General features: G+C 43.2%; 2 protein-coding genes across 2 annotated transcripts; one reads left to right on the top strand and one right to left on the bottom strand.

The window, feature by feature from the left end:
- Nucleotides 1–1,556: 1,556 nt before the first annotated feature.
- RWDD2A (RWD domain containing 2A) lies at nt 1,557–3,918 on the bottom strand. The gene is given in 3 exon segments (XM_056856185.1): nt 1,557–2,212; nt 2,215–2,236; nt 3,718–3,918. Coding segments are annotated over 3 exon segments (879 nt in total).
- Nucleotides 3,919–14,126: 10,208 nt separating this feature from the next.
- Nucleotides 14,127–26,735, top strand: PGM3 (phosphoglucomutase 3). The gene is made up of 12 exons (XM_056856402.1): nt 14,127–14,330; nt 15,567–15,751; nt 17,647–17,714; nt 17,853–17,986; nt 18,791–18,986; nt 19,105–19,262; nt 20,163–20,246; nt 21,415–21,513; nt 22,255–22,371; nt 23,587–23,709; nt 25,538–25,711; nt 26,620–26,735. Exons 1-12 carry the CDS (start codon nt 14,127–14,129, stop codon nt 26,707–26,709), a joined length of 1,632 nt encoding a protein of 543 aa, XP_056712380.1. The 3' UTR covers nt 26,710–26,735.
- Nucleotides 26,736–26,937: the final 202 nt, after the last annotated feature.

Here is a 26,937-nt window from a genome sequence, read left to right as displayed (position 1 = left end):
TTTGCCATTTTCAAGTGAAGCAATATTACATCCAAGCGATAAAGCAATACATCATCGTCATAATTTAAAATGTGACTCGGCTATTTGTGTGACTATTTTCTTAAATGAAGGTATGTTGAAATAGGTAGGGTTAAAAGCTAAATAAATACTGCAGGTCAGAGGACCTCTGATGTCAGGAAGAATGCTTTCAGTCAACAAAAGATAGTTTGGGTTCTTTACAGAGTGTAACTAGGAAAATCATATCACTTAGGAGTACGTGCGTTCGTCCCAACAAAGTAATGGAAAAAGAAATCAAGAAGGGCTGGGAAGGGTTGTAGATGCTCCCTAATAACCAACCATATTTCAGTTTAAGACCCCTGGCAGTTTGCCCAAATCAGTCAACGGTTTCTGAATAAAACAGAAAATGCTATTATTTTTCTATTAGAAAAATATATATATTTACTAGAATAAGAATTAGGGGGAATGAAGTATATTTCCCTTTGACAACACTAATTCACCATGTTGTTCTTCCCCAAAGTTAGCATTCAGTAACATAAGGAGAGACCTGCTAGATCCGACCTAAGGTCCATCAGTTTCACAATCCTGTTTCTTGGTCTCCCAGCAACTGGTATTCAGAAATGTATACCTCTCAACTTGGTGATTGCATTTAGTGGTCATAGCTAGTGGCTGCTGACAGACCTGTTCTTCTTAGTCACTCACTATTATCCATCTTGCTGCAGCAAGCAAGGTAATTATGCATTGTATGAGAAAGTTTTTTGTCTATTCTGAGTCTACTGCCTATCACGTTCACTCTCTCTCCATTTCCCAACTTATGGCTGTTCCTCCAATGCAAGAGCCACTTAAGTTGGAGAAAGTCTTCAAACTGTGCCCAGTGGAGTTGGAGTAGGATAGGGGTAGGATCCACTATATTTTTATACTCTTGACAACCTTAGGGCAGTTTGAATTCCTTCAGTTTTTACTTTATGGTATTGGGAATGACTTATGTGATTTGAGGTGCTCTCTCTGACAGCATTAGCCATACTGGATTAGACAATCAGTTCCTTATGCTCCTGCTTGCCATCAGACCCAATTTAAAAAGTTTTACTTCAGACTCATTTACAAACTTTTCTGTACCAACTGAACAAGCAGTGAAACTTCGTGTGCGTGCATGCTCAAGTTTGTCACACATGTTACATTCATTACTGTGGCAGATTCCAGGATGAGTTTAATTAGTATTAAATACACAAACATAAAGAGCCCCATGGTGGAGAGTGGTAAGCTGCAGTACTGCAGTCCAAGCTCTGCTCACGACCTGAGTTCGATCCCGACGGGAGTCAGTTTCAGGTAGCCGGCTCTAGGTTGACTCAGCCTTCCATCCTTCCGAGGTGGGTAAAATGAGTACCCAGCTTGCTGGGGGTAAAGAGAAGATGACTGGGGAAGGCACTGGCAAACCATCTTGTAATCAAAGTCTGCCTAGTAAACGTCGGGATGTGACATCACCCCATGGGTCAGGAATGACCTGGTGCTTGCGCAGGGGACCTTTACCTTTTTACACAAACATAAATGCACAAACTACTTTATTTATTATCAGAAGATTTGCTTTGAATGCCAAACAAGATCTGAAATATATATTCACTCTGATGCTCCTTCAGGAATTCTAGGAACTGACCAAGATCCATGTGATAGTCATTCCTCAGTCCATAATCACTATGTGCTTGAAACTGTAAATCTTCAAAACTACGAAAGCGACGTAGGTGATCTTCATTTCCTTCAGTCTCTGCACTGTCAATATGCTTGCAGGAAATGTGTTTCCAGTTGGGGTACCTAATAACATGCCAAAATTCTTCACAGTTTTCTTTGATGCCTTCCACACAAATGATCCCAGGTTTTCCAGTTAAACAGAAACCGGTCAGATTAAATTTCTTTGCACAGTCAAAGATCTTTTTCCTGAGTTCTTGCCTGTATATGTGATGGCTGTAAATCCACATTCGATTAAACAAAGTTTTAACTACTTTTTCTTCTGATTCTCTTGCGGAGGAGAATTTGCTATTTTCTAAATAGGGTGAACTGTTCTCTTGCAGCCACTGCACAGCTGTCCATATGAAGAGTTCACCTGACTCCAAAGAAGCAATGTAAGAAGCAAGATCCTTATTGAGCTGCAATTGCTGCTGCCTATCTAGAGCATCTGATCTTGCAAAAAGCTGTGGTGTTGCCTGAGGATAGTCATAAGGAAGGTTACCTGCAAATTTATTCTCTCCTGAAACAGAAGAGAAAAACAAACAAACTTCACAAAACGTAGATTTCCAGCAGCTGTGCAGTATTTACTAGTCACAGTTTTCAGAAACATTCATAAATTGGAACACCAAAGGAATGACTGATACCCAATCCTAAATACATTACTTGAAAGCTTTGCACTTATATCAATGAGAGTTAGGACCAGTTCACCCAGTTGCAGCTTATCTGGCTATTGCCGTAATAATAAAATCATTCATTCATTCATCTACAATAGCTGACTCAATGAATAAGTCTATTTGAGGTTTGCTTCATCACACACAAAAAGGGGTGCAGCAGTTGACCAGTGTTAGAGCATCTTCTTGGCATGCAGAAGATTCCAGGTCCAACTTTGCTTTTCCTCTATAGTTTCCTGTTCCTCTTCCCTGCTTCTTGTCTCTACAGACCTCCTTTAGTTGCAGATAGAAGAATTGGTTGCCTTATCAAGTTCTTTGCAAGCATTTTTATTACCAAGCCTTTACTACCAAAAAATAAACAAATTGTAGAGTGAAGGCCAGCTCTCTTAAGGAGCTCTCCGCACACAGGCCCTAGTATGGAGAAAGAGAGGGGCAGGAAATCACTGATAGAACACCACCCAGTGGGGTTAGCCAGAGATGCACAATCCTAGTCTAGTGAGAAAGTCTAGTGAGAAAGACAGACTATGGGCGAAAATGCATGGGAGGTTTTGCCTTGGATTTGCTGCTTTCTAAATGCACATTTTCCCCAGCCAAATTCCCAAAACTCAAAAATAAGCTCCCATTCAGAGTTTTGAGAATCATGTAAACAAACAAATGAATAAAGGCTTCTTCCAAAGTGAAGTGTGAGGCAAGCAGTTGCTTAAGTAGTGATTCTCAAACACTTTAAAATAAGATTCCTTTCTAAATCTGTAATTTTCAGATTTAAAAATCTGTAAAAACAACAAACCTCCTTGTTGTTCTGCTCGAAATGTAAAAAGTAGGAATCGCCAATTCATTAACTCTGAGTTATTTTTACAGTTAGCATTTGTTTATATTTTTAGATTTATATTTTTATATTTTTACAGTTAGCATTTGTAAATATATAGCATTGTTAAGTGACCAGCTGTATTTCATGGCCATTTCACAGTCTGTGAAACCCGAAATTTGCCATCAACCCTCCCAGAATCTCCTCTTCCAGCTCACCCTGTTCCTCCTGGCCTCATGACCTACCTGCAAGTAACTCCCATCCCACAGTTTGAGAACCACTAACCTAAAGTTTACTTTTGAGTACATTTTTAAAAACCTATAACTGGAAGAAAACAGAATATGGTCTGATAGTGCAATTTAGGATATTAGCTCAAGTTCATCTCCGCCTACAGATGGCCATGCTGGCACAAATGTTTACGATCAAGCTCTAGAGTTGCTAAAATTCTTCAGAAGTAAATAAGGCAAAGCTGTCAAAGCAAACGAAAAATCCCATAGCAATACAAACCAAAACAGATGGTCTCACCTTTGATTCACCAATGGCCACAGCAACCGTATATTCAATCTTACGCGGCAGGGCTTCACTAGCATTGCTCAAGTACTGCTGAACATCATGAAAAGTTCTATCATCGTGAAGGGTAATTTCTCCTTTATTAGGGAACATGGAAAAAAGCATTTCTAGTTCCGACATCTGAAGCTCAATATTTTCTTTTACTGGCCCAGTCATTGTTACACATGTGAAGCCAACCACCTGGAGATGGGAGAAATAAAACCAGTAACACTGCCTTTCTGCCTCATTCTAGAAGAAACTATAAATGATAGGGTGCTTCATTCTAGAAGAAACTATAAATGATAGGGATAAAGTTCTTACTGGAAAGAATGGAGTAGTTTTGACCAAATGAAACACCCCCAGATTTTTTTTAAAAATAAAAAGCCTGTAATCCTCAACAAACTTTGGCTCTAGGTCTAAGAAGTTCAAAGAGACTGTTTACAGCAGTAAAATCAATTCCAGGCATAAATGCTAAGATATATATGAGTGTGTTGTGGTAGATATGGAAAATCACACCAAGATAAACATGTGAAAGTAACAAGGCCTGGTGCTACTGTTACTTATGTGTTTAGCTTTGCTCTGAGCAAGAAGTTCTACATATGGATGGCTGTTTAAGGACCAGATCCTATAATGAAAACTGGACCCAGACAAAAGCATCCCAAGAACCCTGGCTGCATAGAGAATGCAATAAGCAAACAGGCCACAGGGGCAGCCCCAATGTTCCACCAGTGACTACCACAGCAGAAGAAAAGTACTGTTGTTGATCCAACATGACCCTCAGGGCAGTTTAAAATGCAACAAATTGTACCTGAATACCAAAGGCACGTGTATTGTCTTTGTCACGAAGAGTTCATATACATATTGTTTGCTTAAAAAACTGGTTCCTCAGTGGAACAGGCTTCCTCGGGAGGTGGTAAGCTCTCCTTCCCTGGAGGTTTTTAAGAAGAGGTTAGATGGCCATCTGTCAGCAATGCTGATTCTATGACCTTAGGCAGATCATGAGAGGGAGGGCATCTTGGCATGAAGGGGTCACTGGGGGTGTGGGAGGGGAGGTAGTTGTGAATTTCCTGCATTGTGCAGGGGGTTGGACTAGATGACCCTGGTGGTCCCTTCCAACTCTATGATTCTATATAGCTGTAGTCAGTTCTACCACCTCAGGATTCCATCACCTCATTTTATTGCATACATTGCCTGGGCCTAAGGACAGAGAAATCAAATGATGCTCAGCTGTAAGAATACAGAACAATATCTAGAACTGGGGGGGGGGGGGCTGATCTTTTCCCACTAGCTAGCTGACCAAGGTCATCCGCATGTCGTGCTGTCACACAAGGCTCGAATGCCCCAGAACCAGCCAGGACGGGGCAGCTTACTAGCACCCATTGCTCAGCCCTTTTAGACACAGTACCTGAACCCATATGTTTGCAACTGGGGGGCAGGAGGTTGAAAAGGCGGCAGCTGCAGGCAGTCGGTGATTGGCTACCTCCTTCATGGGGGTGGGGTACGTGGGAGCAGAACGGGAACTTATTGGCCCCGAGAGCTGTGCGATTACCCTCACCCTCACTCTGCAGTAGCCTGGTGATGGTGGAAAGTGCCATCGAGTCACACCTGACTTATGGCGACCCCTGGTGAGGTTTTCAAGGCAAGAGGTGGTTTGCCGTTGCCTGACCCTGGTATTCCTCGGGGGTCTCCCATCCCAATACTTGCCAGGGCTGGCAGAAAGTCACGCCGCCCTGCCAGTATCAGCACCGGACGCCTCCGCTACCAAGCCCGCTTTGGGCTCACACGAAGAAGCTGGACAGAACAGCCACGTCCACCAAGGCCATTTATGCACAGGAGTTTTTGCCTTGGATTTGCCACTCTCTAGATCAGAGGTTCCCAAACTTATTTGGCCTACCGCCCCCTTTTCAGAAAAAAAATATTACTCAGCGCCCCCCTGGAAATCTACCTTCTTTAAGCGAACAAACAGAAAGATGCAGTGACAAATTATCGTTCATTTATGTATCTGTATTTCTACCTACATCCTACAACACAGTAAAAAAGGATGTTGTTGTAAATAAGACACCTTGAAGCTTGAAATTGTAAAATTATTTTTTTAAATCAACCATAGTAACATTTGCATTACACACAGAAAATTAAGATAACGAAGGATATTTAAATAAAAATCACGAATAACATATTGAAATATTAGTACACTTTGCTTTCTATGTGCTCCATAATCCGTAAAGATCAAAGATATTGAAGATGAATTAATTTTTTAAAATACTTACTGCACTTGCCCTATTGTTAACTGCTTATCACACAATTCAGAAACTACCTAAATTAAATTTAATACATGTTGCCTATTTATAGTATTGCATTGTAAACAATTCATTACACGTACATATTCCTGCTGATGCATGCTGGACTTCCCAACAATGCGCAACACGCTCACCTGCCAACACTTGCTTGTTAAGATCTGTCGGTGGACTTGACCACTGATCAGTGGCAGACCTACATTTTTGAGGCCCTAAAGCTTGAACTATTATGGGGGCCCCTTCGCAACCAGCAACAATAGGGCAACACCCCACAAGGTCCAAAGGTCCTTGCGGCCCTTGAGGCCCAAATAGTGGAGAACAGGGTGGTGGAATGGACTCCTTGAAAATGACCCATACAATGAGCCCCTTCCCACCAGCAATGAGGTCTGGGTAAACTGCTATTATCTTCTTCAATGGGGTTGTTCTATGGCAGACCACCACAACTTTTAAAAAAATTAACTACTACATCTCAGATTTTGATTAAAATTGCTGTACTGGGTTATCTCACATATTCACTGGTGTGAATAAAAAATGTTGTAGAAGCAAAACAATAGTTATATAAAAACTCAATAGGGGAGGACTGAAGATGCCATGAGGAAGAAAGACTCGGATCAACCATTGTAAAGGCATTACCCTCGACACGACCCACATGAATACTTACGCTGAACTGTCTACAAAGAATTCTACCACTAAAAATTCAGTAAATGAGAAATAAGCCAGGTCTGCCACTTCCAAAAAACTCAAAAAATATGCTAGAAAACAGAAATATCTCGGTAAATATGGGAACTGAAGCACTAGTTGCTGGATAATGAACCCAGTAGAAATAGACACATAAAAATATAATCCATGCTACCTATGGACCAAGCTTATAAGCACACCTTGACCTATACATCTTTAACATTAAACACTAGCAAAGATAATAAAAAACTTACCAAAAATGAAGAAAAAGAAAATTGGGAGGAATGAAAGTCATACCAACCAACATCAATGCTTGGAGGAAAGTATTGGTTTTCTCTAAAAGTGTGTGGTTGTCCCCAACAAGGGCCAGTGCTCTTTCGGCCTTGGCCCCAGTCTGATGGAATGCTCTTCTAAGTGACATCAGGGCCCTGCAGACCTTCAGAAGTTTCGCAGGGCCTGTAAAACAGAGCTATTTCACAGCGCCTACAATGGAGGGTGACCACAGGTTGTCATCATTACTGGCCTTCCTCCCCCTCGGGACTTCTGATATAAGGATTTGGCTGCTTGGCCAGGCCTCCAATGGCCCTGTAATTATATGAGTACCATCTTGTTAACTGTATTAATTGTATTGAATGGTTTTATGAATTTTATTGATTAGTTATGAATTGTAGATAAAAATGATTTTATTATGATTGTTGTTACCTGCTGTTCAGGTAAGGGAGAGGTATGGGATCTTCAGTAGCTGCCACCACTCTGGTGCGGTCCTAACTCAGAAGGGCCCAGAGCACCCTCCGGCACCACCCCAAAAATCTCCCGCCAGTGGCGAAGAGGGACCTGGCAACCCTATACCTGGAAGATGTAGGCCTGGTAACTACTTTAATATAGGCCTCCCTAGGTCCTGTATTAGGAGCCCTGTGGCGCAGAGTGGTAAGCTGCAGTACTGCGGTCCAAGCTCTGCTCATGATCTGAGTTTGATCCCAATGGAAGTTGGTTTCAGGTAGCCGGCTCAAGGTTGACTCAGCCTTCCATCCTTCCGAGGTCGGTAAAATGAGTACCCAGCTTGCTGGGGGTAAAGGGAAGATGACTGGGGAAGGCACTGGCAAACCACCCCATAAACAAAGTCTGCCTAGTAAACATCGGGATGTGACGTCACCCCATGGGTCAGGAATGACCCGGTGCTTACACAGGGGACCTTTACCTAGGGCCAGTAGGCTACATTTGAGGCCTAGGGTCATGAAACCTGCCCTGAGCCCAGCTTTGACTGGGAATGAGGGCAGGCTATAAATTTAACTAATAAATAAATAATAATAATAGAGAAGTAGACGGTCATCAGAGGGGTATTGTTAGGATAAAGAGGTGAAAATCTGATTTTTTGTGTTAAAATGTACAAGTGAGATGAATGCCGCCCAAATTAAGAATTCAGATGTCTTTTTATGGTTCCGATTGGCTCTAGCCTAAGGTCTGAGCTATAGATCTATTAAGCTGTGCACCAATGAAGGATTCGAGGATCCAGCTGCCAAAATGTTGGCTATGAATAGATTCCGGTGTGCTCAGTGAGGGGGTTCTGGGGGTTCAAGGACTTGCAAGCCCCCAAGAAAATTTTGAAATTTGTCCAATTACAGGGACATTTTGAGGCCATATGAAATAGGTATTAGAGCATATTCTAAAGTCAGTATTAACTACTTTAACTACTTCATTGGTTTATTATTCTATCACAAAAAAACTCCATCGATTTTGTCGAGAAATTCACTCGTTAAAAAAAAGTTGCTTCAGGGGCCCCCTCCAGGATTAGGGGCCCTGAAGCTTAAGCTGATGTCATGGCCCAGGCTTCAACAGGCGAAACATCATCGGAGGAAGAGCCTGAGCAGGGAGAAATAACGGGCATTGCACCTCAGGCAGCTGAGAATGCAGGGCAGGGTGAAGGACAACAGGTAGGAGTAAACACCAGCCCTGCTGAGGAATTGGAAGTAAACACAGAATCACCTCCTTTGACACAACCAGATGCAGCTGTAACTCCACAGAAGCAGGACCCACCCAGCTCACCTGAAGCCACTCAACAGCACAGGCAAAAGGGGAGAATGGAGTTGCAAATTAAAAGGAGAAGTGCGCGCCTCCAGGCACTAAGGAGACAGCTCCAAGACTGTGAGTTGTCTGAGGATGAGAACTAAGGCAAAGAGAAACAGCTTAAACCCAGACTTGGAACAGACAGCCGTTGCAAAAGCAATTGTTGCAAAAGGATCTCTGACTTTTGTTGCTGACGCTCCTAGACTTTGATAAACGGACTTCTGACCCTTGGACCGGACTTTTGACTTCCCCTCTGCACGCCGACTTTATTCTGGTTTCCAGCTCCTGGCGGGACTCCCCCGGATTCCTGCATTCCTGAGATAACAGCCTGCTCTCAAGACCAGTAGCCGGCAGTAACCCGAGACGACCTGGCCTAGCACAGCTTCATTAGTTTCACAGTAGATTTGCCTCTACCACTGATTGGTTATAACTTACATTTTGTGTTTATTTGGAAAATAAAGTAATCACTATGACTTTAACTCTATGTTACATAACAGATGAAACATGTACGAACAGTTTTTCAAAATTTTCTTCTCTTCTTCCTTTATGCTTCCACCGCCCCCTTCTTTTTATTCAACACCCCCCAATTGCACCCGAGGATACTACCGCCCCCCTGGATTGTTTCAGCGCCCCCCTCCAGGGGGCATTATTGCCCACTTTGGGAAACACTGCTCTAGATGCAAATTTTTTCCATCCAAATTCTCAAAACTCAACAATAAGCCCCCATCCAGAGTTTGGAGAATTTGGATGGGGAAAATGTGCATTTAGAGCACTGGTTCCCAACCAGTGGTCCGTGGACCCCCAGGGGTCCGTGAGAACTAAATTAAGGTCCATGAAACAAAGTTATAAACCCATAATACATTAATATTTTCAATTAAAAGTTCTCTATTATAAAAATATATATTCAAATATTATTCTAAGTTTAATGTTTAACTAACAGTTATGATTAAAGTTTATTTTCAAATTCTCAGAATTTTTATTTTCAACCTTGGGGTCCCTGCACCGAACAAAAAAGTCCTAGTGGTCCCTGGTCAAAAAAAGGTTGGGAACCACTGATTTAGAGAGTGGCAAATCCAAGGCAAAACCTCCTGTGCATAAGTGGCCCAAGAAACCTTGATGACTTAAGCTGAATTCTCTGAGCATGCGCAGTATTAAAAGGGCTTTCTCCATGGGAGGATTTGCCACTCTCTCCATGCACGTTTTCCCCATCTGAATTCTCAAAACTCAAAAATAAGCCCCCTCATGCAGAGTTTTGAGAATTTGGATGGGGAAAATGTGCATCTAGAGAACAGCAAATCCAAGGGGAAACCTCCCGTGCATCAATGGACAGACGGCAGCGGTCGTGTTACTCTTTTCGCAGAAATCCTGGAGCTAGAGGTTGCCTGTGGGCAGTGGCGGACTGGCCATTGTGTCAGCTTGCCCGATGGCAAGTGGGCCCCTGATGAAGTGGGCCCCCTTAGACAATACGTTAAAAATAAAAATTAAATGATAGCCTTATAGTTGTGGGTGGGCCCCCTTTGTCTTCTGGAAACCAATATTTTTAGATCCAGTCCGCCACTGCCTGTGGGCAGGTGCACACCGGGTCACGACAAAGCTGTCACTTGGAAATAAATCCCAAACATATGAGGCGAAACTTGCTTGCCCATCTGAATAAAACTAAGGCTGAGCAGCAAGGCTGAGCAGCAAGCTTGCTCAGGGAAACTGCTGCACTCCTCTGGCAGTCAAAGTTGGCTGCAGAAAGCGGAAAACATGCTTAAAAAAAAAAAAGCCTGCTGGATCAGACCAAGGCCCATCAAGTCCAGCAGTCTGTTCACACAGTGGCCCACCAGGTGCCTCTAGGAAGCCCCCGACTGCAAGACGACTGCAGCAGCACCATCCTGCCTGTGTTCCACCGCACCCAAAATAATAGGCATGCTCCTCTGACACTAGAGAGAATGTGTGTGTGTGTGTAAAGTGCCTTAAATTCACAGCCGACTTATGGTGACCCCTTTTTGGGGTTTTCATGGCAAGAGACTAACAGAGGTGGTTTGCCAGGGCCTTCCTCTGCACAGCAACCCTGGTATTCCTTGGTGGTCTCCCATCCAAATACTAACCAGGGCTGACCCTGCTTAGCTTCCGAGATCAGGCTAGCCTGGGCCATCCAGGTCAGGGCACTAGAGAGAATAGGTATGCCTATTTAGCCATACAATTTTACCCGCTGAATATACTTACTTGCTGTTCACTCACAGCAACCTGGCTTTAAACAGTCCAATGTAGTAGATGCGCCCAGTAAACTCTCATACGTGGGTACCCACTTAGCGCGGGGCCTCCATTTCTGTTTGGCTAGGCTAACGGGTTTCAGGTAGTCAGTTTCAGGTCGCCGGCTCAAAGTTGACTCAGCCTTCCATCCTTCCGAGGCCGGTGAAATGAGGACCCGGCTTGCTGCGGGTAAAGGGAAAACGACCGGGGAAGGCCCTGGCAAACCACCCCGCAAACAAAGTCTGCCTTGGAAATTCATCGTGGGTCGCCGTGTTAGTGTCTGCAGTAGTAGAAAAGGGCAAGAGTCCAGTAGCACCTTAAAGACTAACAAAAATATTTTCTGGTAGGGTATGAGCTTTCGTGAGCCACAGCTAAATATAAAAATGTATTTTTATAAATATATAAATACAAAATATTTATAAAATATTTATAATATTTATAATATATAAATATATAAATATATTTATTATATATAATATGTTTATTATATATAAAATAATATATAATTATATATATAATATAATTATATATAATATAGTATATTATATAATATATAATTTATTATATATAATGAATATATAAATAAATATATAATTTATAATAAATCAATAAAAATATTTATAAAATATAATATATATATAAATATAAAATATATAAATATAAAGTTATATTTTTTATAGAAATTTTTTTTTTAAATTGAATCACCTACAATTTCAATATTTTTTGTTAGTCTTTAAGGTGCTACTGGACTCTTGCCCTTTTCTGCCTTGGAAACGTCGGGATGTGACGTCACCCCACGGGTCAGGAATGACGCGGGGCTTGCCCAGGGGACCCTTACCTTTACCTCTGAGGCTAACTGCGGCGGCGTGTGCAAGCCCCGAGGGGCGGGGCGGGGCGGGGCGGCCCTCCGCGGAGCGACTCCAGCCCTGCCTTGGCCCGGAATCGACTGCTAGCAGGAAGCCGGCGCGTTCCACCGAGGAAAGAGGCCAGGCGAGGGGGGCGTGGCCGAGCGCGCAAAGGGCTCCCGGGGGGCGGAGTCCCCGGCACCATCAGCGCCGCCGCGATTGGCGCAAGGGGCGGGCGCGCGTGCGTTGAAGAAGGCGGGCGTGGCGGGAGAGGCGGCCACGTCCGCGGGTTGAGCTGCAGCGCGGCGCAGGTAAGGCGTGCTGGTCGCGGCTCCTTTCCCTCTCCGGGCTTGGTTGGTGCTTTGCCCGGGGAGCCGGCAGGCGTGGCGCTGCCCGGCCCCCCGGGAGCCTAGGGGCACGGCCGGTCGCTTTGGCACCCGAGGCAAGGCCGCCCCCCCCCATCCTTAATTTTTTGAAAAACAAATGTCTTGCAGAAAAAATAAAAGAACAAAACTTTTTATAAGACGTTATTATTAATTATGTTCCATAGCACTGTTGTGGTGCTTATCTTAAAAAAAGTTATTTTATGGAATTCTATTCCATTGCACTGTTGTGGTGCTTATCTTAAAATACTATATTTTATGGAATTCTGTTCCATTGCACTATTGTGGTCCTTACCTTAAAATACTATATTTTATGGAATTCTGTTCCATTGCACTGCTGAGGTCCTTATCTTAAAAGAATATATTTTATGGTATTATATTCCATTGCACTGTTGTGGTTCTTATCTTAAAATTATATATATATATATTGAATTTATATATTTTTTATATTGAATATATATATATATATATATATATATATATATATATATATATATATATATATATATATATATATATATATATAATCAATAATTAATTAACTAATTGAGAGAGAGCGCGTGTGCCCTAGGCAGCTGCCTGGTTCGCCTAATGGTAGTACCGGCCTGGGCTCTGGTGCCCCATGTGCGGTGGGCGGTTTCGCTTTTCCTCAGGCTTCCCGCATTGTTTCATCCTTGAATACAAGACTGGTCTTTTGGCAGGTTCGGGTTCCCAAAAAGTGTAGGAACCCAGGAGGACTGCTTGCTTGAATGCCGCACCTTTTCATTGGCTCTATTTCTGCTTCTTCCAGGACCAAGGCTGCTGCCTCTCAATAGTTCACCCAATTTAGCGCCCAGTTCATATGCCTCACTGTATGGTGTGGGAAAGGATAGGAAAGGGAAGCTTACAGCTTACAAAACTGCAACATCCATGTCGTGAGCCAGCTGGTGGTTGAAAAAGCAACGGTCTTTTGGATAGGGTTGCCAACCTCTTGGTACTAGCTGGAGATCTGCTATTACAACTGATCTCCAGCCAATAGAGATCAGTTCCCCTGGAGAAAATGGCCGCTTTGGCCATTGGACTCCATGACATTGAAGTGACTCCCCCCCAAACCCTGCCCTCCTCAGGCTCCGCCCCAAAAATCTCCAGGTATTTCCCAAAAGTACGCAACCCTACTTTTGGAGTTTGTTGGGTTAGGGGTTTCTGTCTCTGTAAACACCTTGCCTTGGAATTTGGCCTTTTTTTCTTACCATAGTTTATTTACCTCATTTATATTCTGCCTTTCTCCCCAGTGGGGACTCCAAGTGGCTTACATCGTTTCCTCTCCTCCGTTTTATCCTCGCAACAACCCTGTGAGGTAGGCTAGGCTGAGAGTGTGTCACCCAGTGGGCTTCCACAGCCAACTGGGGATTCAAACCCAACTCTCCTAGGTCCTGTGCTGACACTCTAACCACTATACCGCGCTGGCTCTCACTGCATGGAGTACAGAGTAGCAACTTTTAAAGCATAAAATATGAGTTGGAAACTAATAAGGTGCAATATTGCAGTATTTCAGTTTTGCTGGAATTGTGCCCAGTATGCAAGCAAAGATACTGTTGGCGGTAAAGAGAGGAGAGTGGAAATGACAGCCTACGAAGCCCTATAACTTCATCCATCTCATGATAAAGGCTTGTCTGAGTGCATTTTAAAAATATAGTCTGAGATTAATTCAGTCTGGTTCAGTGAACAAATAGATGTAAACCTTTCCTCCAGCTACTAGTTTTAAATTCTTCTGTGCCCTGTGTAATTCAAAACTGCTTCTGGTACAAGTGAAGTTTTGTTCTCCTTTGAGGTTTCAGTGTTATTTACAACATGCCCATCTTGAATGCTAACAGGGCTACTACTGTTTTCCTTTCTTTTCAGAAATGGACTTTGGTACCGTTGCAAAATACTCAGCACTCCATGCTAAGCCTCCTGGGCTTTCCTCTCAATATGGAACGGCTGGATTCCGTAGCAAGGCAGAGAACCTTGATCATACCATGTTTCGCATGGGCTTACTGGCAGTGTTGAGGTCCAAGAAGACACAATCCACAATTGGAGTAATGGTTACAGCCTCCCACAACCCTGAAGTAAGTGAACAAAGAGTTCATATAGAGGACAGGGGGTTAAGTTATTCATTAATGGGAATAGGAGGCTGCCTTATACTGAATCAGACCCTTGGTCCATCGAAGTCAGTATTGTCTACTCAGACCTGGCGTGGCTCTCCAGGGTCTCAGGTCTTCTACACCACCTACCTGCCTAGTCCCTTTAACTGGAGATGCTGGGGATTGAACCTGGGCCCTTCTGCGTATCAAGCAGATGTTCTACCACTGAGCCGCAGCCCCTCCCACTATACTGTTGTCTGTTTTGATATTCGTAGAACTGGAAGGTAAGCCATTCTAGGCCAACCTGTTTTCATCAATGCCTTTAAAGTAAGAGTCTGTGGAACCTCTTCAGGCAGCTTATTTTATCACTGAACTGTTTCAGGACCAAGAGAAATTTATATACCACATGATTTACAGTGTAATCCTATATCCAGTAATTCCAGTATAATCAATCGAATTACAATTGAAATCAGTCAATTTAGACTCAAGTAATCCAGTATAGGCTCACAGTGTTAATCACACAAGGGCTTAAATCCTATGATTTTCAGTAGCACTTAAGTGCCCAGGAGATTTTTTTTAGTGTGCTTCCAAAATCCTACATATCCTCTGCTTTAAACGTTGAAGCATGAAGTTTCTGTCTCCTCTTTTGGATTTCTCTTAATTATTCATAAACTGTCAACAGATTTGCATGGGCTTTGCTTACTTAGCTCCTGCAGCCCTTTTCCCTGTGCTGTCCCCCACCCCACCTTTCCCCTCTTAAGTCTACAGTGAAACTTTTTTTTAAAGCACACCCACCACAGGTGTTAAATGTAATTGTTAGGAAAGGGTTGTCTGTTAACAATGGGAAGGTTAGGTTTATTCAGTGGATTTTTTAGTTTGAAGAACAGACATTTCTGACAGACTTGTCCCATACTGTGACACAGCCACTGAACCCCCGTTTTTCCAGTTGTAGTTGGGTGGTGGTTGCTGCCTGGGCCTTGAAAAGTATAGTAACTGTCTTGACCCAGGGGTCATAAAATGTGTGGTGTTTGTTTGCCTGAGGCCATTTCGCTATAGTCAATCCAGATCTGTTGACAACAGCATTGCATTCCTAGATTCCTACTGAATAACTGGACTGTGTTTCAGATTGCTGCCATGTTGAAAGTAGGTCAACATTATGATGTAAGACGACAGGCTGATATTAGACCTATGTATGGCAATAATGTCTTTTTTTCTCCCAAGGAAGACAATGGTGTGAAGTTGATTGATCCTTTGGGTGAAATGTTGGCACCTTCCTGGGAAGAACATGCAACATGTTTGGCCAATGCAGAAGAACCTGAACTGCTGACTGTGCTGTCTGATATTTGCCAGAAAGAAGCATTGGACTCTCAGCACGATGCCTTTGTTGTTATTGGCAGAGACACTAGGTAGCTATAAACCTGGTAAAACATTTTGGAGGAAATAGGTAATGTAAAAATGGAGTAGTGCCTATCCTTGCCAGAAAGGCCTTTTATTTTATGAAACGTTCTGTGGGCTTCGCCTATATATATATATTTCTTGCATACACTTCTGTGGAGAAATGCCCCCACCCAATGATTCACTCCACTATTTCAGTTATTGCAACTGCTCTCTGTCCATTTACAGGAGAACAGCTGCAGAGTAAGTAAAGCGTGCCGTTGAGTCACAGTTGTCTCATGACAGCGCCATTAAATTCCACCACATGGGGTTTTCAAGCAAGAGATGAGCCGAGGTAGTTTGCCATTGCCTTCCTCCGCATAGCAGCCCCACTCTTCCTCGGGGGCCTCCCATCCAAGTACTGACCCTGCTTAGCTTCTGAGCTCTGCGGAGATCCAGCTAGTCTGGGTTATTAGGGCTTCTCAGCTGCAGACTAGTAGCTGACAGAAAGGAGGGGTTGAAGAAAGGAGCTGTCACACTCCCAACGACAGAGCACTGAGGCTCTTGGTTATGCTGATGAGCCTGGTTGAAGAAGGGCTACCTCCCATCCTGCTAACAAGTTACACCTGAAAGGGACAGACTGTTAACAGCCAAATATCTAGAAAGTAAACTCTTCTTTTTGGGACAGGAAGGTCCAAGTGACTCCATAGGTGGGACTGACTCCCCAAGGTAGATTATAAATTTTCAGGACACCAGGAAGAAGCTTTCTTCCATTTTAGGGAAGCCCTTTGGATGGGTGCATGCCATGTAGAGCTACACTTTAACCTAGGAACTCCAGCTTCTGCACACAGTAAAGGACAACGGAGAGAAATCCCAACCGCAAGATCTAAGGTGACACTGAACTTTAAACACCTGCAACTTCAAGTAAAGCTAGCCTATCCTGTATAAACATCATTGAGGAAGTACCTAGTGTAGGAAAAAGGGATCACGTGTTTTCACCTTTTCTTTGTTCTTTTTCAGCCTGAAATGCTTGAGCAGAACATGTGTAATATTTTTTAATTCATTTATTAAACTTCCTTATAGTTTAAATGCTCTGAATCTAATCTCTGGGGGGAAAAACCTCATGCTTATACCGTCTTGCTATCTGAAGTGTGGTAATATGGAGGGGCAGTGGAGAAACTCGCCGGAGCAGGATAGCTCAGATGTGTACAGTTGTGATTTGCCCCCATGCTAGCGTGTGGAGTGCCACGGGGAGCAAGGGGATGGGGCAGTGGTGGCAAACCTAGACTTCGAATGGCTGTGTGTGTTTTTTTCAGTCTCCTGGGGGCTAACCAGTAAAAACAGGAGGGGCTTGCAAATCTGTTCCTTCAGAGCTGCCAGTAGAGTCATCTGTTATATTCTAGCGTGTGTGTACAGAGCCGTCAAGTCACAGCTGACTTATGGCGACCCAATAGGGTTTTCAAGGCAAAATACTAACAGGTGGTTTGCCATTGCCTTCCTCTGCTTAGCAACCCTCATATTCCTTGGTGGTCGCCCATCCAAGTACTAGCCAGGGCCGACCCTGCTTAGCTTCTGAGATCTGAAGAGATTAGGCTAGCCTGGGCTATCCTTGTGAGGGCGTTATATTTGGTACCATATGTCAAATATTTTCATGTTTGTTTGGAAAGGGCCTTATTTATTTACACGTGAAGTCTCCTTAGCAAAAAGCCCGCTATATAGTTGCTTGGTACTTTTCCAGCTCTTTGCTGGCATTATTTTTCTCCGGAGCTGAGATTTTCTTGTTGGCTTTCTCCAACAGGCTGAAGATTATGGTTTAAGTGAGGATATTTTTTTGTTTAGATTCACATGCCAAAAATTAGTTGCAGCAGGATTCTGTCTTTACGTGATGTTTCAACAGATGATGTTCCATCATTTTTGTTTCTTCCAGATCTAGCAGCAAGAAGCTTTCTCAATCAGTAATTGATGGTGTGACTGCCCTTGGAGGACAATTCCGTGGTATGTTTTCGATGCTCAGCTAAGAACTTCAGTGTTGATTAAAGTTCCTTTTTTTTTTTTGGTATGCAATGCTTTGAAACACAGTGTGTCTAACATGGAACAGTGTCCACTTTGACAATTGTGACTTTATTTTACTAGACTATGGCTTAGTAACAACACCACAGCTACATTACGTGGTCTGCTGTCGAAATACTCATGGGAACTATGGGAGAGCCACAGTGGAAGGCTACTACCAAAAGCTGTCCAAGGCTTTCATGGAGCTTATGAAACAGGTGAAAGAACCTTGTGTTTTGGCTGTTTTGGAGCTGCAACTGGACCTATACTTGGAAACCTTTAGAGAATGCCTTCTCTACTGATGTGATCTCCCTCACATTAAGAACCTCATGAGAGTTTTACTTCTAATGCCAGCTCCATGTGAACTTAATAGCAGAGCAAAATGGAACAGGCATGAGGATTGATTTAGAACTTCCTGATAAAGAAGTCCGCCATTCCTTATGGTTTAGGGTATAAGCTAAATATTTTTGCTTAAAAAAGCTTTTCATTCTGAAAGAGTTATCTGTAATGGGTTGGATCCAGTCGAAATTTCTGCTGATGGAGGCGAGGGGGGGATTTTTTTCTCTTGATTCTCCCCTTTAGTGGCACACCTCTCACTCTCCCTTCATGCTGTGTCCCACAGGAACAGGATGTTCAACATAATTTGGGCTGCCATGGGAGAGTTGTTCTCCATGGGCGAAAGTCCTTGCAACTGTGGAAACACTAGATCCAGCCCATTATGTTTTGATTTGAAAAACTGTGATAACTTACCTATCTTCTTACGCATAGAAATTGCGGGAAGCTACCCTGGTTGTATAAAGAAAAGTGGAATACAAATGCAGTTGAAGACCATGGGACTTATCTCTGAATAAATGTAGTTCGAATCAGCCACTATATCCAGCATAAACAAATGGACGTATAACTTTATGGCAGGGGGCTCTTTGCTTCTGAAAACTGACGACATTGGTTGTGAGCAGCTGGAAGGGGTTTAGATAGATATAGCTACCCTAAGGGCCTCTTTGGTGCTTTTCTCCCCCCTGCAGGCTGCCACTCAAAGGGATTGTCATGTGTGCTTGAAGATAGATTGTGCCAATGGTATAGGGGCTCTGAAACTCAAAGAAATGGAACGCTACCTTCCAGGATGCCTTAGAATACACATATTTAATGATGGATTGAACGGGAAACTTAATCACTTATGTGGAGCTGATTTTGTGAAAGAGCATCAAAAACCTCCTGTGGGTATGTAGTTTAAAGTGCATATTGTAATTCTTTCAACCTACTGCTGTGTACTCTTACAAAACTTTTAGAATTATTCAGAAACAAGAACTTTGATCTGTTTTGTCTCCCTGCTTGTAAGGCCTGGAAATGACTACCGGCGAGAGATGCTGCTCATTTGACGGTGATGCTGACCGAATAGTTTACTACTATAATGATGCTGCTGGCCGTTTCCATCTTCTGGATGGAGATAAGATAGCAACCCTAATTAGCACCTTCATAAAAGAACTTCTGGTGAAGGTAGTTACCCTTGTCTATTGCATGGTTAAAGGGTAAATGCTGACTGATGTACTGTGACACATTTGGTATCTCTTTATACAGAGGAAGAGTTGCAAATAGAATGCCATAATGAGAATTGGTTGGCTTTATGTTTGTTTTCAAATATGGGTTGCATCCTACCTAGATTTCCATGACTAGAAGGGGAGGTTGCCGATTACCCCTCCTCCTTCAGAAGCCTGAAATGCTGTTCTTGGGTGACAGGGGACCTCCCAAGTATAGTGGGGGAGGGGAATCAGAGGTCTCCTGCAGGAGGGGAGATCGGTGAAAATCATCCCCCTCTTGCCCCCATGGAAATAAAGATGGATTCAAGCTTATATCTATTATCGAAACAAAATGGTTAAAACATTTATTAGGTTATGTGTACAGTAGGAAATACTGTTCCCAGGTGCTGTGAGATGTATTTTCACTTTCTCCCCATATGAAGTTGCCTTATACTGAGTTGGTCCAGTGGTCTTTCAAGACAGTATTGTTTACTCTGACTGATAGTAGCTCTTTACCGTCTGCAGTACAGATATTTCACATAATTTACCACTAGATCCTTTTTAAACAGGTGTCAGGGATTGAACCTGGTGCCTTCTGCAAGCAAAGCAGACTCTCTCTCTCTCTCTCTCTCTCTGTTTGTTCATGGGGAGAGTGGTGCAGTAGGATAACAGCTGAAAATAAAAGCTATACTGTTGGCCTTTGCCTATACAGTTATTTTCCTGTTTCAATTTTGTATAAGTTCTGGAAGTTTAGGTGAAGACTGGTCTTACTCCATGGGAAATGTTAACCTCTCTTTGTAAACTGGAATGTACTAATTCCAAAAGCACATCCACTTTGTTCTTGTGTTAATATGAAAATTGTATCCCTTCTTTCTTTCAGACTGGGCAAACGTTAACATTGGCAGTAATACAAACAGCATATGCCAACGGGAGTTCCACGCGTTACTTGGAAGAAACCATTAAGGTACTTGGTTAACTATTGTATGCTGAAGGTAAAGGTCCCCTGTAGGGGTGATGTCACATCCCAACGTTTCCTAGGCAGACTTTGCTTTACGGGGTGGTTTGCCAGTGCCTTCCCCAGGCATCTTCTCTTTACCCGCAGCAAGCCGAGTATTCATTTTACCGACCTCGGAAGGATGGAAGGCTGAGTCAACCTTGAGCCAACTACCTGAAACCAACTTCCGTTGGGATCGAACTCCGGTTGTGAGCAGAGCTTGGACTGCAGTACTGCAGCTTACCACTCTGCTCCATGGGGCTCTTATTGTATGCCACCTCACTGAAAATCACAGCAAAAAACAATCCCCAACCCTCATCATATTTGCTATTGAGGGGGAAAATAATTTACAAAACCTTAATGGCTCAGGTGATACTTCTGGTGACCAAAGGCTGCTTAAAGTGTCATAGATATATAGGAAGAGTCTACCAAATTTAGCTTTTGTACATTAATAGTTCAGATTTTAAAATCATAATTGCCTCCCCAGCTCTCATGCTTTGGTCACACTATGAGAAGACAAGAGTCACTGGAAAAGACAATAATGCTAGGAAAAGTTGAAGGCAGCAAGAAAAAAGAAGGCCCAGCATGAGATGGATTGACTCTCTGAGCCACGACCCTCAGTTTGTAAGATCTGAGCAAGGCTGTCAATGATAGGAGGTTCCTGGAGGACATTGACTCATAGGGGCACCATAGGTCGGAAGCGACTTGACAGCACTTAACACATATACACTCATGTTTTGAGGCCTAGGATCCTTTTCATTTTGCAAATATATATTTGCATTTTCCCAAGGCATTTTCTTATTTCCACCATATGTTTGTGCTGCAAAAGCATTATTGTGGCTCTGTCTTCCAAATGCATTTTCCTTTTTCTGTTTTACCCCCTCCTCCCATTTTAAAAATGCCGTGGTGCCTTTTCTAAGCTCCCACAGCGTTTAGAGTCCTCCTCTGTACTAGGCGTTGCTGTTTATTAGGCGGGCCTAACTTAGCACGTCTCCATGCATCAATAAAAGGCTTTCCTGGTTGGAATGGAAGTGCTGCCTCTTGTCCTGGGCTGACAGCATGCAATACATGGGGCTGATTGAGAATTACCAGGCTTGTGGCCCTGCTGTGGATTGTTCATTCCATTTTTCTGTTCTAGGGACCTGTCCAGTGTGCCAAAACTGGAGTGAAGCATTTGCATCACAAGGCCAAGGAGTTCGATGTTGGCGTTTACTTTGAAGCAAACGGTCATGGCACTGTAGGTATTTGGGCTCATAAGTTCTCTTCTTCTGGCCTTGGAATCCAGTTTCATACCTAGACTGGATAGTAGGACATTTCATAAATATCTTTATTAACAAGAAGTCACTTTTCTCCTCATCACACCTGTATGCCATGTTTTCTAATCCTTTTAAGAGGGTGCATTCAGGTTTATTTCTTCCTGCTTTGAAACACATGGTTGTTTGGGTTAACAGCCCTAGAAACTAGTTTAAAAAATTTCTTTGCTATTTTGAAAGAAGAAGAGTTGGTTTTTATATGCTGACTTTCTCTACCACTTAAGGGAGACTCAAACCAGCTTACAATCACCTTGCCCTCCCCACAACAGATACCCTGTGAGGTAGGTGGGGCTGAGAGCGCTCTAACAGCTGTAACTTGTCCAAGGTTACCCAGCTGGCCTTGTGTGTAGGAGTGGGGAAACAAATTCAGTTCGCCAGATTAGCCTCCGCTGCTCATGTGGAGGAGTGGGGAATCAAACCCGGTTCTCCAGACTCCACTGCTCCAAACCACCGCTCTTAACCACTACACCACGCTGGCTGAATAGGATATTGGCATGAGTAAGAAGAACATTGGCAATCCTAGATCTGGTTTTGACTGGGATGCAAGAGCATATAACTAATAGCAGGGGTGTTAAGGAGTGGGACCCGTTTGTTTTCATGCAAATGCTAGTAATGGCCATGTTTCAGCTCTTCAAGATACCTTATATGTTGCTGCTTTTCTTTAGGTATTATTCAGTAAAACTGCAGAAATGAAAATAAGACATCAGGCAGAAAATGAAAAAGACAACCGAAAAAGGGAAGCTGCAAAGATCCTTGAAAATACTATTGATTTGATAAATCAGGTAAGAACTGAAGGTAAACTTTAGTTTTGCATCCAGATTCCTAGCATTAAGGTTTACAGAGGTGTTGCCAAATGTCTCTGTGTTGAATTGGATGCAGCAGGTGGATTATACTTCTGATGTAGTTTAATATTCCAGGAGCTATCTGCATTGTGTAATATATGGAAAAGGTGGTGAATGTTGAGCCAGTTATGTTTCAGCAAGTAGGGTAGGTAATATAGTAGAGACTTGATATTCCATAGTTTCTAGCAGCAGAATGTGTAGTTTACATGTGTAGTGGATCACACGTCAGTAATTGATCAGTAATAGTTTAAATACAAATGGAGCTTGGATGGAGAGTAGTAGAGACAAGAGTTGTGCAAAATTGTCTGTTTTGAGTTCATGAGTGAACACAGGAAGCAACCTTACACTGATTCAGACCCTAGGTCCTTCAAGGCCGGTATTGTCTGCTCAGACTGGCAGTAGCTCTAGAGAGATCTTGGGTGTTGGTGGCATCCATCCCATTATGATAATTTAATTTCTGAGAGGCCAAGTAGCTCTTGTCCTGATGACGGCTCTATGGGGCCATTCTGAGCACGGTCAAAGCTGCTCTGTCACTCCCCAGTAATAAGCTCTCCCGTTTAAAATAAGATCTGAGAAGCATGCACTTGTTTCAGCCAAGCTGCATTTGCAAACCGTGCCTGGTGATGGCTGTAAAAGGTTCACACCTGGCTGCTTCAAGTGGAGCCTCTTTTGTATAAAGCATTTGACTGAAAATTATTCCATTAAAAATTGTAGCACAGAGGTGAGCATGTGGATTTCACTACTGGAACTGGGTTCTGTCTCAGACAGATTGCCAGGCACAATCCAAGCACCTGGAAAGCTAAGAGCCTGTGTGATGGTTTCTTACACAAAGATCACTTGCCACTGTGTAAAATATTTCAGTTTTAGTTAATTGATAGAGGGCATCTTTTCTAAAAGTATTTAGATGCTGGAGCGTCTGAAATAGCCTACATCTTCATTTTAAGTAATTCTGCATACCAAGATTCCCCCTTCCTTTGGTATAGCTATGCAGAAGCAGAACCCATTGCTAAGAAAGTTGCCGATATGCTTACTCATGGAACAGTAACTCTGGGAACAGGCAGCTTGTAAACATATTGAACGTGGCAATCTGGATGACCAGCTGATGTTGATGCTGCGTCCGCTGTGCTACTTCCCTGTTTTTCTCTTGTGTACTAGACAGTTGGAGATGCCATCTCAGACATGCTAGTGATTGAAGCCATCTTGGCTTTGAAGAACCTAACCGTACAACAGTGGGATGCCATGTACACGGATCGTCCGAACAGGCAGCTCAAAGTGAAGGTGAGCAGGAGACTGGCAGTGTCCAGGAATGCTTTCAGTTACAGTACAGGGTCATCTCAGGGATCTGCTGCTGACTTGCTAGATTTCTGGGCTGTGTGTTGAAGCAATGTGGTATAGATGAGAAGACTTGGTTTCCTGTCTGACTGTCCCTTGTCTGTTGGCCAGTAGCTGACATGTTGGAGCATTTTCTGTTCCTAGGGAGGTAGGCGGAATCCCGCACTGGCTTTAGGGCCAAAATGGACAGGACAAAGATTATGGATCTCTGTCAGTCTGTGAAAGGTAAAACTGCTTGTTTTGGATTGCGACTGTATAGACAGAAGAGAGGGGATTCACCATTCATCTGTCTGTCCAGTTTTGCTAACAAACTGCGATTCCCCTGCTGCTAGCTGCATTAAAAGGAAGAAAAAAGACATGTCTTTTAGGAGCTTGTATTTTTTTTCCCTTTAAAACATGTTAGTAGTATGGGGAATGTGGTTTTGATTAGCAAAACTGAACAGGGGTTACATGGCCCCAGTTTGGCGGGTCTCCAGCGAGGCAGCATACAGATTTTCTAGATAAATCTGTATCATGACTGCCGACACAGTTTTACCCTTTGCACAGTGATGGAGACCTGTGATCATTGTGTCTGTTCTGGCCACCCAGATCTACTGATATGATGAAGAATGGTTTTTATATGCCAACTTTCTCTACCACTTAAGGAAGAATCAAACCGGCTTACAATCACCTTCCCTTCCCCACAACAGGACACCCTGTGGGGCAGGTGAGGCTGGGAGAGCTCTAAGAGAGCTGTAACTAGCCCAAGGTCACCCAGCTGGCTTCATGTGCAGGAGTGGGGACACAAATCCGGTTCACCAGATTATCCTCGGCCTCTCATGTGGAGGAGTGGGGAATCAAACTCGGATCTCCAGATCAGAGTCCACCGCTCCAAACCACCGCTCTTAACCACTACACCATGCTGTCTGTCTGTGATAACACTTTTTGCTGTCCCTGACTTGCTCCTCAGTAGTCGATGCCTTGTTGTTTGGCTGTGGTCTGGCTTTGTTGGTGATAGCTTTGCATTTTTGAAAGCACAGCCAGTGACTTTACTGCATGGAATGCCTTTGCTAGGAAGAGGGAGCTCCTTGTCCTCATGGCTGGCCCTGGGCAGATGGCTCAGCGTGTCATTTTGTTTTTTTATACTTTTTAACATGAACATTGATAGCAACCCACTCTGTAGCCAAACTTCCTAATAACTTTTTCTAGAAGGACCTTAACAAAACAATCAATAGGATGATGAGCCTAAATTTCATTGCAATGGAAATTACTGATTTGGCCATTGAAGGTGCAGTAAATGATCTTGCCATGTTTTCCCTTGGTGCCTTTTTTTCTTCAGAGCTGAGTATGTGCGTATCACCTTTCTGCAATATCTGGAGCTGTTGGTGGTTCTAAATAGGTCTGGGATATTCTCATATATATTGTTGTTGTGCAGGCTCGGTTGTGAGAGCTTCATCTAGAGGATGGCAGATGAACAAGGTCAGAGGACTAGACTCCTTGTTTCAGCAAAGGCATTGGAGAGATGGAAACTATGGGTTAGGGCTAGAGCATGAGAAGAGGCAGCTGAAAAAGATCAAAGTGTAACTACCAAAAAGTCCTGCAGGGTTTGATAATCTGCAGATATCTTGCCAAGAGGTTTCTGCATCTGACTTCTCCTTCCCTGCCAATGATTCTGCCTCTTAAAATAGGGCCCATTCCTTCCTCCTGCTGTAGTTGCTGCAAAATCTCCTGTTCTCCTTTACAGCTGTAATGAATCAAGTTGTCTCATTTTCCTTACATTGGCCTTGCTTTGTAGGTTGCTGACAGACGAGTGATTGACACTACGGATGCCGAAAGACGGGCAGTCACACCCCCAGGACTGCAAGAGAAAATCGATGCCCTCGTGAAGAAGACTACATGGGCTCGAGCTTTCGTTCGCCCCTCCGGAACAGAAGATGTGGTCAGAGTCTATGCTGAAGCAGACACTCAGGTCAGAAAGGGATCCCTTCGTCTCCTTAGGGCACTGTGCTTAGGAAGAACGCTGAATGTCTGCACTAGGCTCCTGTGTAATTTTGTCCTTTTGCAAATCTCATTCAGTTCATGTGGACTCAAACCAGTCTCCCGTGGGTGCCATCTGCCCCTTCCTTTGACTATTGCCATTCTGTGTCCCTTTCCCTCCTGGACTTCTTGGTTTAGGTCATGAAGATAATTCTGTGGCTTGAGTTCTTGTAGAGTTCTGTCTGTCCTCTGGGTTTGGACAGCAAATGGGGAGGGGGGAGAGACAAGTGGCTGAGGAAAAGGTCTCTTTGTGTGCCCGTCTGATAAACATGTATGCATGGACGTGAGGGGATTGTCTCCTTTCATCCGTCCCTACACTCATTTGTGATCTAGGAAGATTTAACTTCTGTTGATCAAGATATATAGACCTCCCTTCCCCCCCCCCATATGTGGATTTGATAAGTGTCACTTTGTTGTATGTATACTGGGCATATATATCATCAAGTGTGATAAACATACATCTCTCGTCCTGCATGTGCATTCATTATTCAGTAGAACATGTGGAATTTCTAACATGTAAGCAACATCAATAAAGCTTCTTAGAGTGCCCTGATGCATAAAATCTCCAATGGTTTCCAAGTAAAAAAGTTCTCCCTTGTGGATTTCCTCCTCTGTATGTTATTGTAGTAGCAGCTTCTTCAGAAAAATAGTATGTAAAAATGAAATTAACACCATGTGTCTAGTCAGTTTCTGGCTACAGGTGTCTTAAGGCACTCTTTTTCTTTACCTATTCAGTCGTTAAGGAATTTCTTTGTTGCTTTGCAGAAGTTGCTTTATAGGACCTGAAGATTTGGGACAAATAAAACCTCTTAATTCTGTTTTAATTGTTCTCACTTGCAGGAGAATGCTGATAACCTTGCACATGAAGTCAGCCTGGCTGTTTATTGTTTAGCTGGGGGAGTTGGAGAAGAACCCAAGCCTGTAGTTTGAAGGCACCACTGTTCTTCCTGATGGATCACTAACTGGACTCACTTGATTTTCTTATTTCTAGCTCTTTGTCATATGAACACTTATCACACAATAAAACTCAACGCACTTGATTTAAAAAGTCCATTAGATGTGATTACTACTTTCTGTTGCTTTGTGTATGGAATTACTTGGTCCACTGGTGCATTGATTAGTCAATGAAAATGCAGATGTTTGCTCCAATACAAAGGC

Source organism: Euleptes europaea, chromosome 10 (genome assembly GCF_029931775.1).
Source record: "Euleptes europaea isolate rEulEur1 chromosome 10, rEulEur1.hap1, whole genome shotgun sequence".
Lineage (NCBI taxonomy): Eukaryota > Metazoa > Chordata > Lepidosauria > Squamata > Sphaerodactylidae > Euleptes > Euleptes europaea.
Note: the sequence above shows the minus strand (reverse complement) of the source record. Positions and strands in the feature narration are given on the sequence as shown.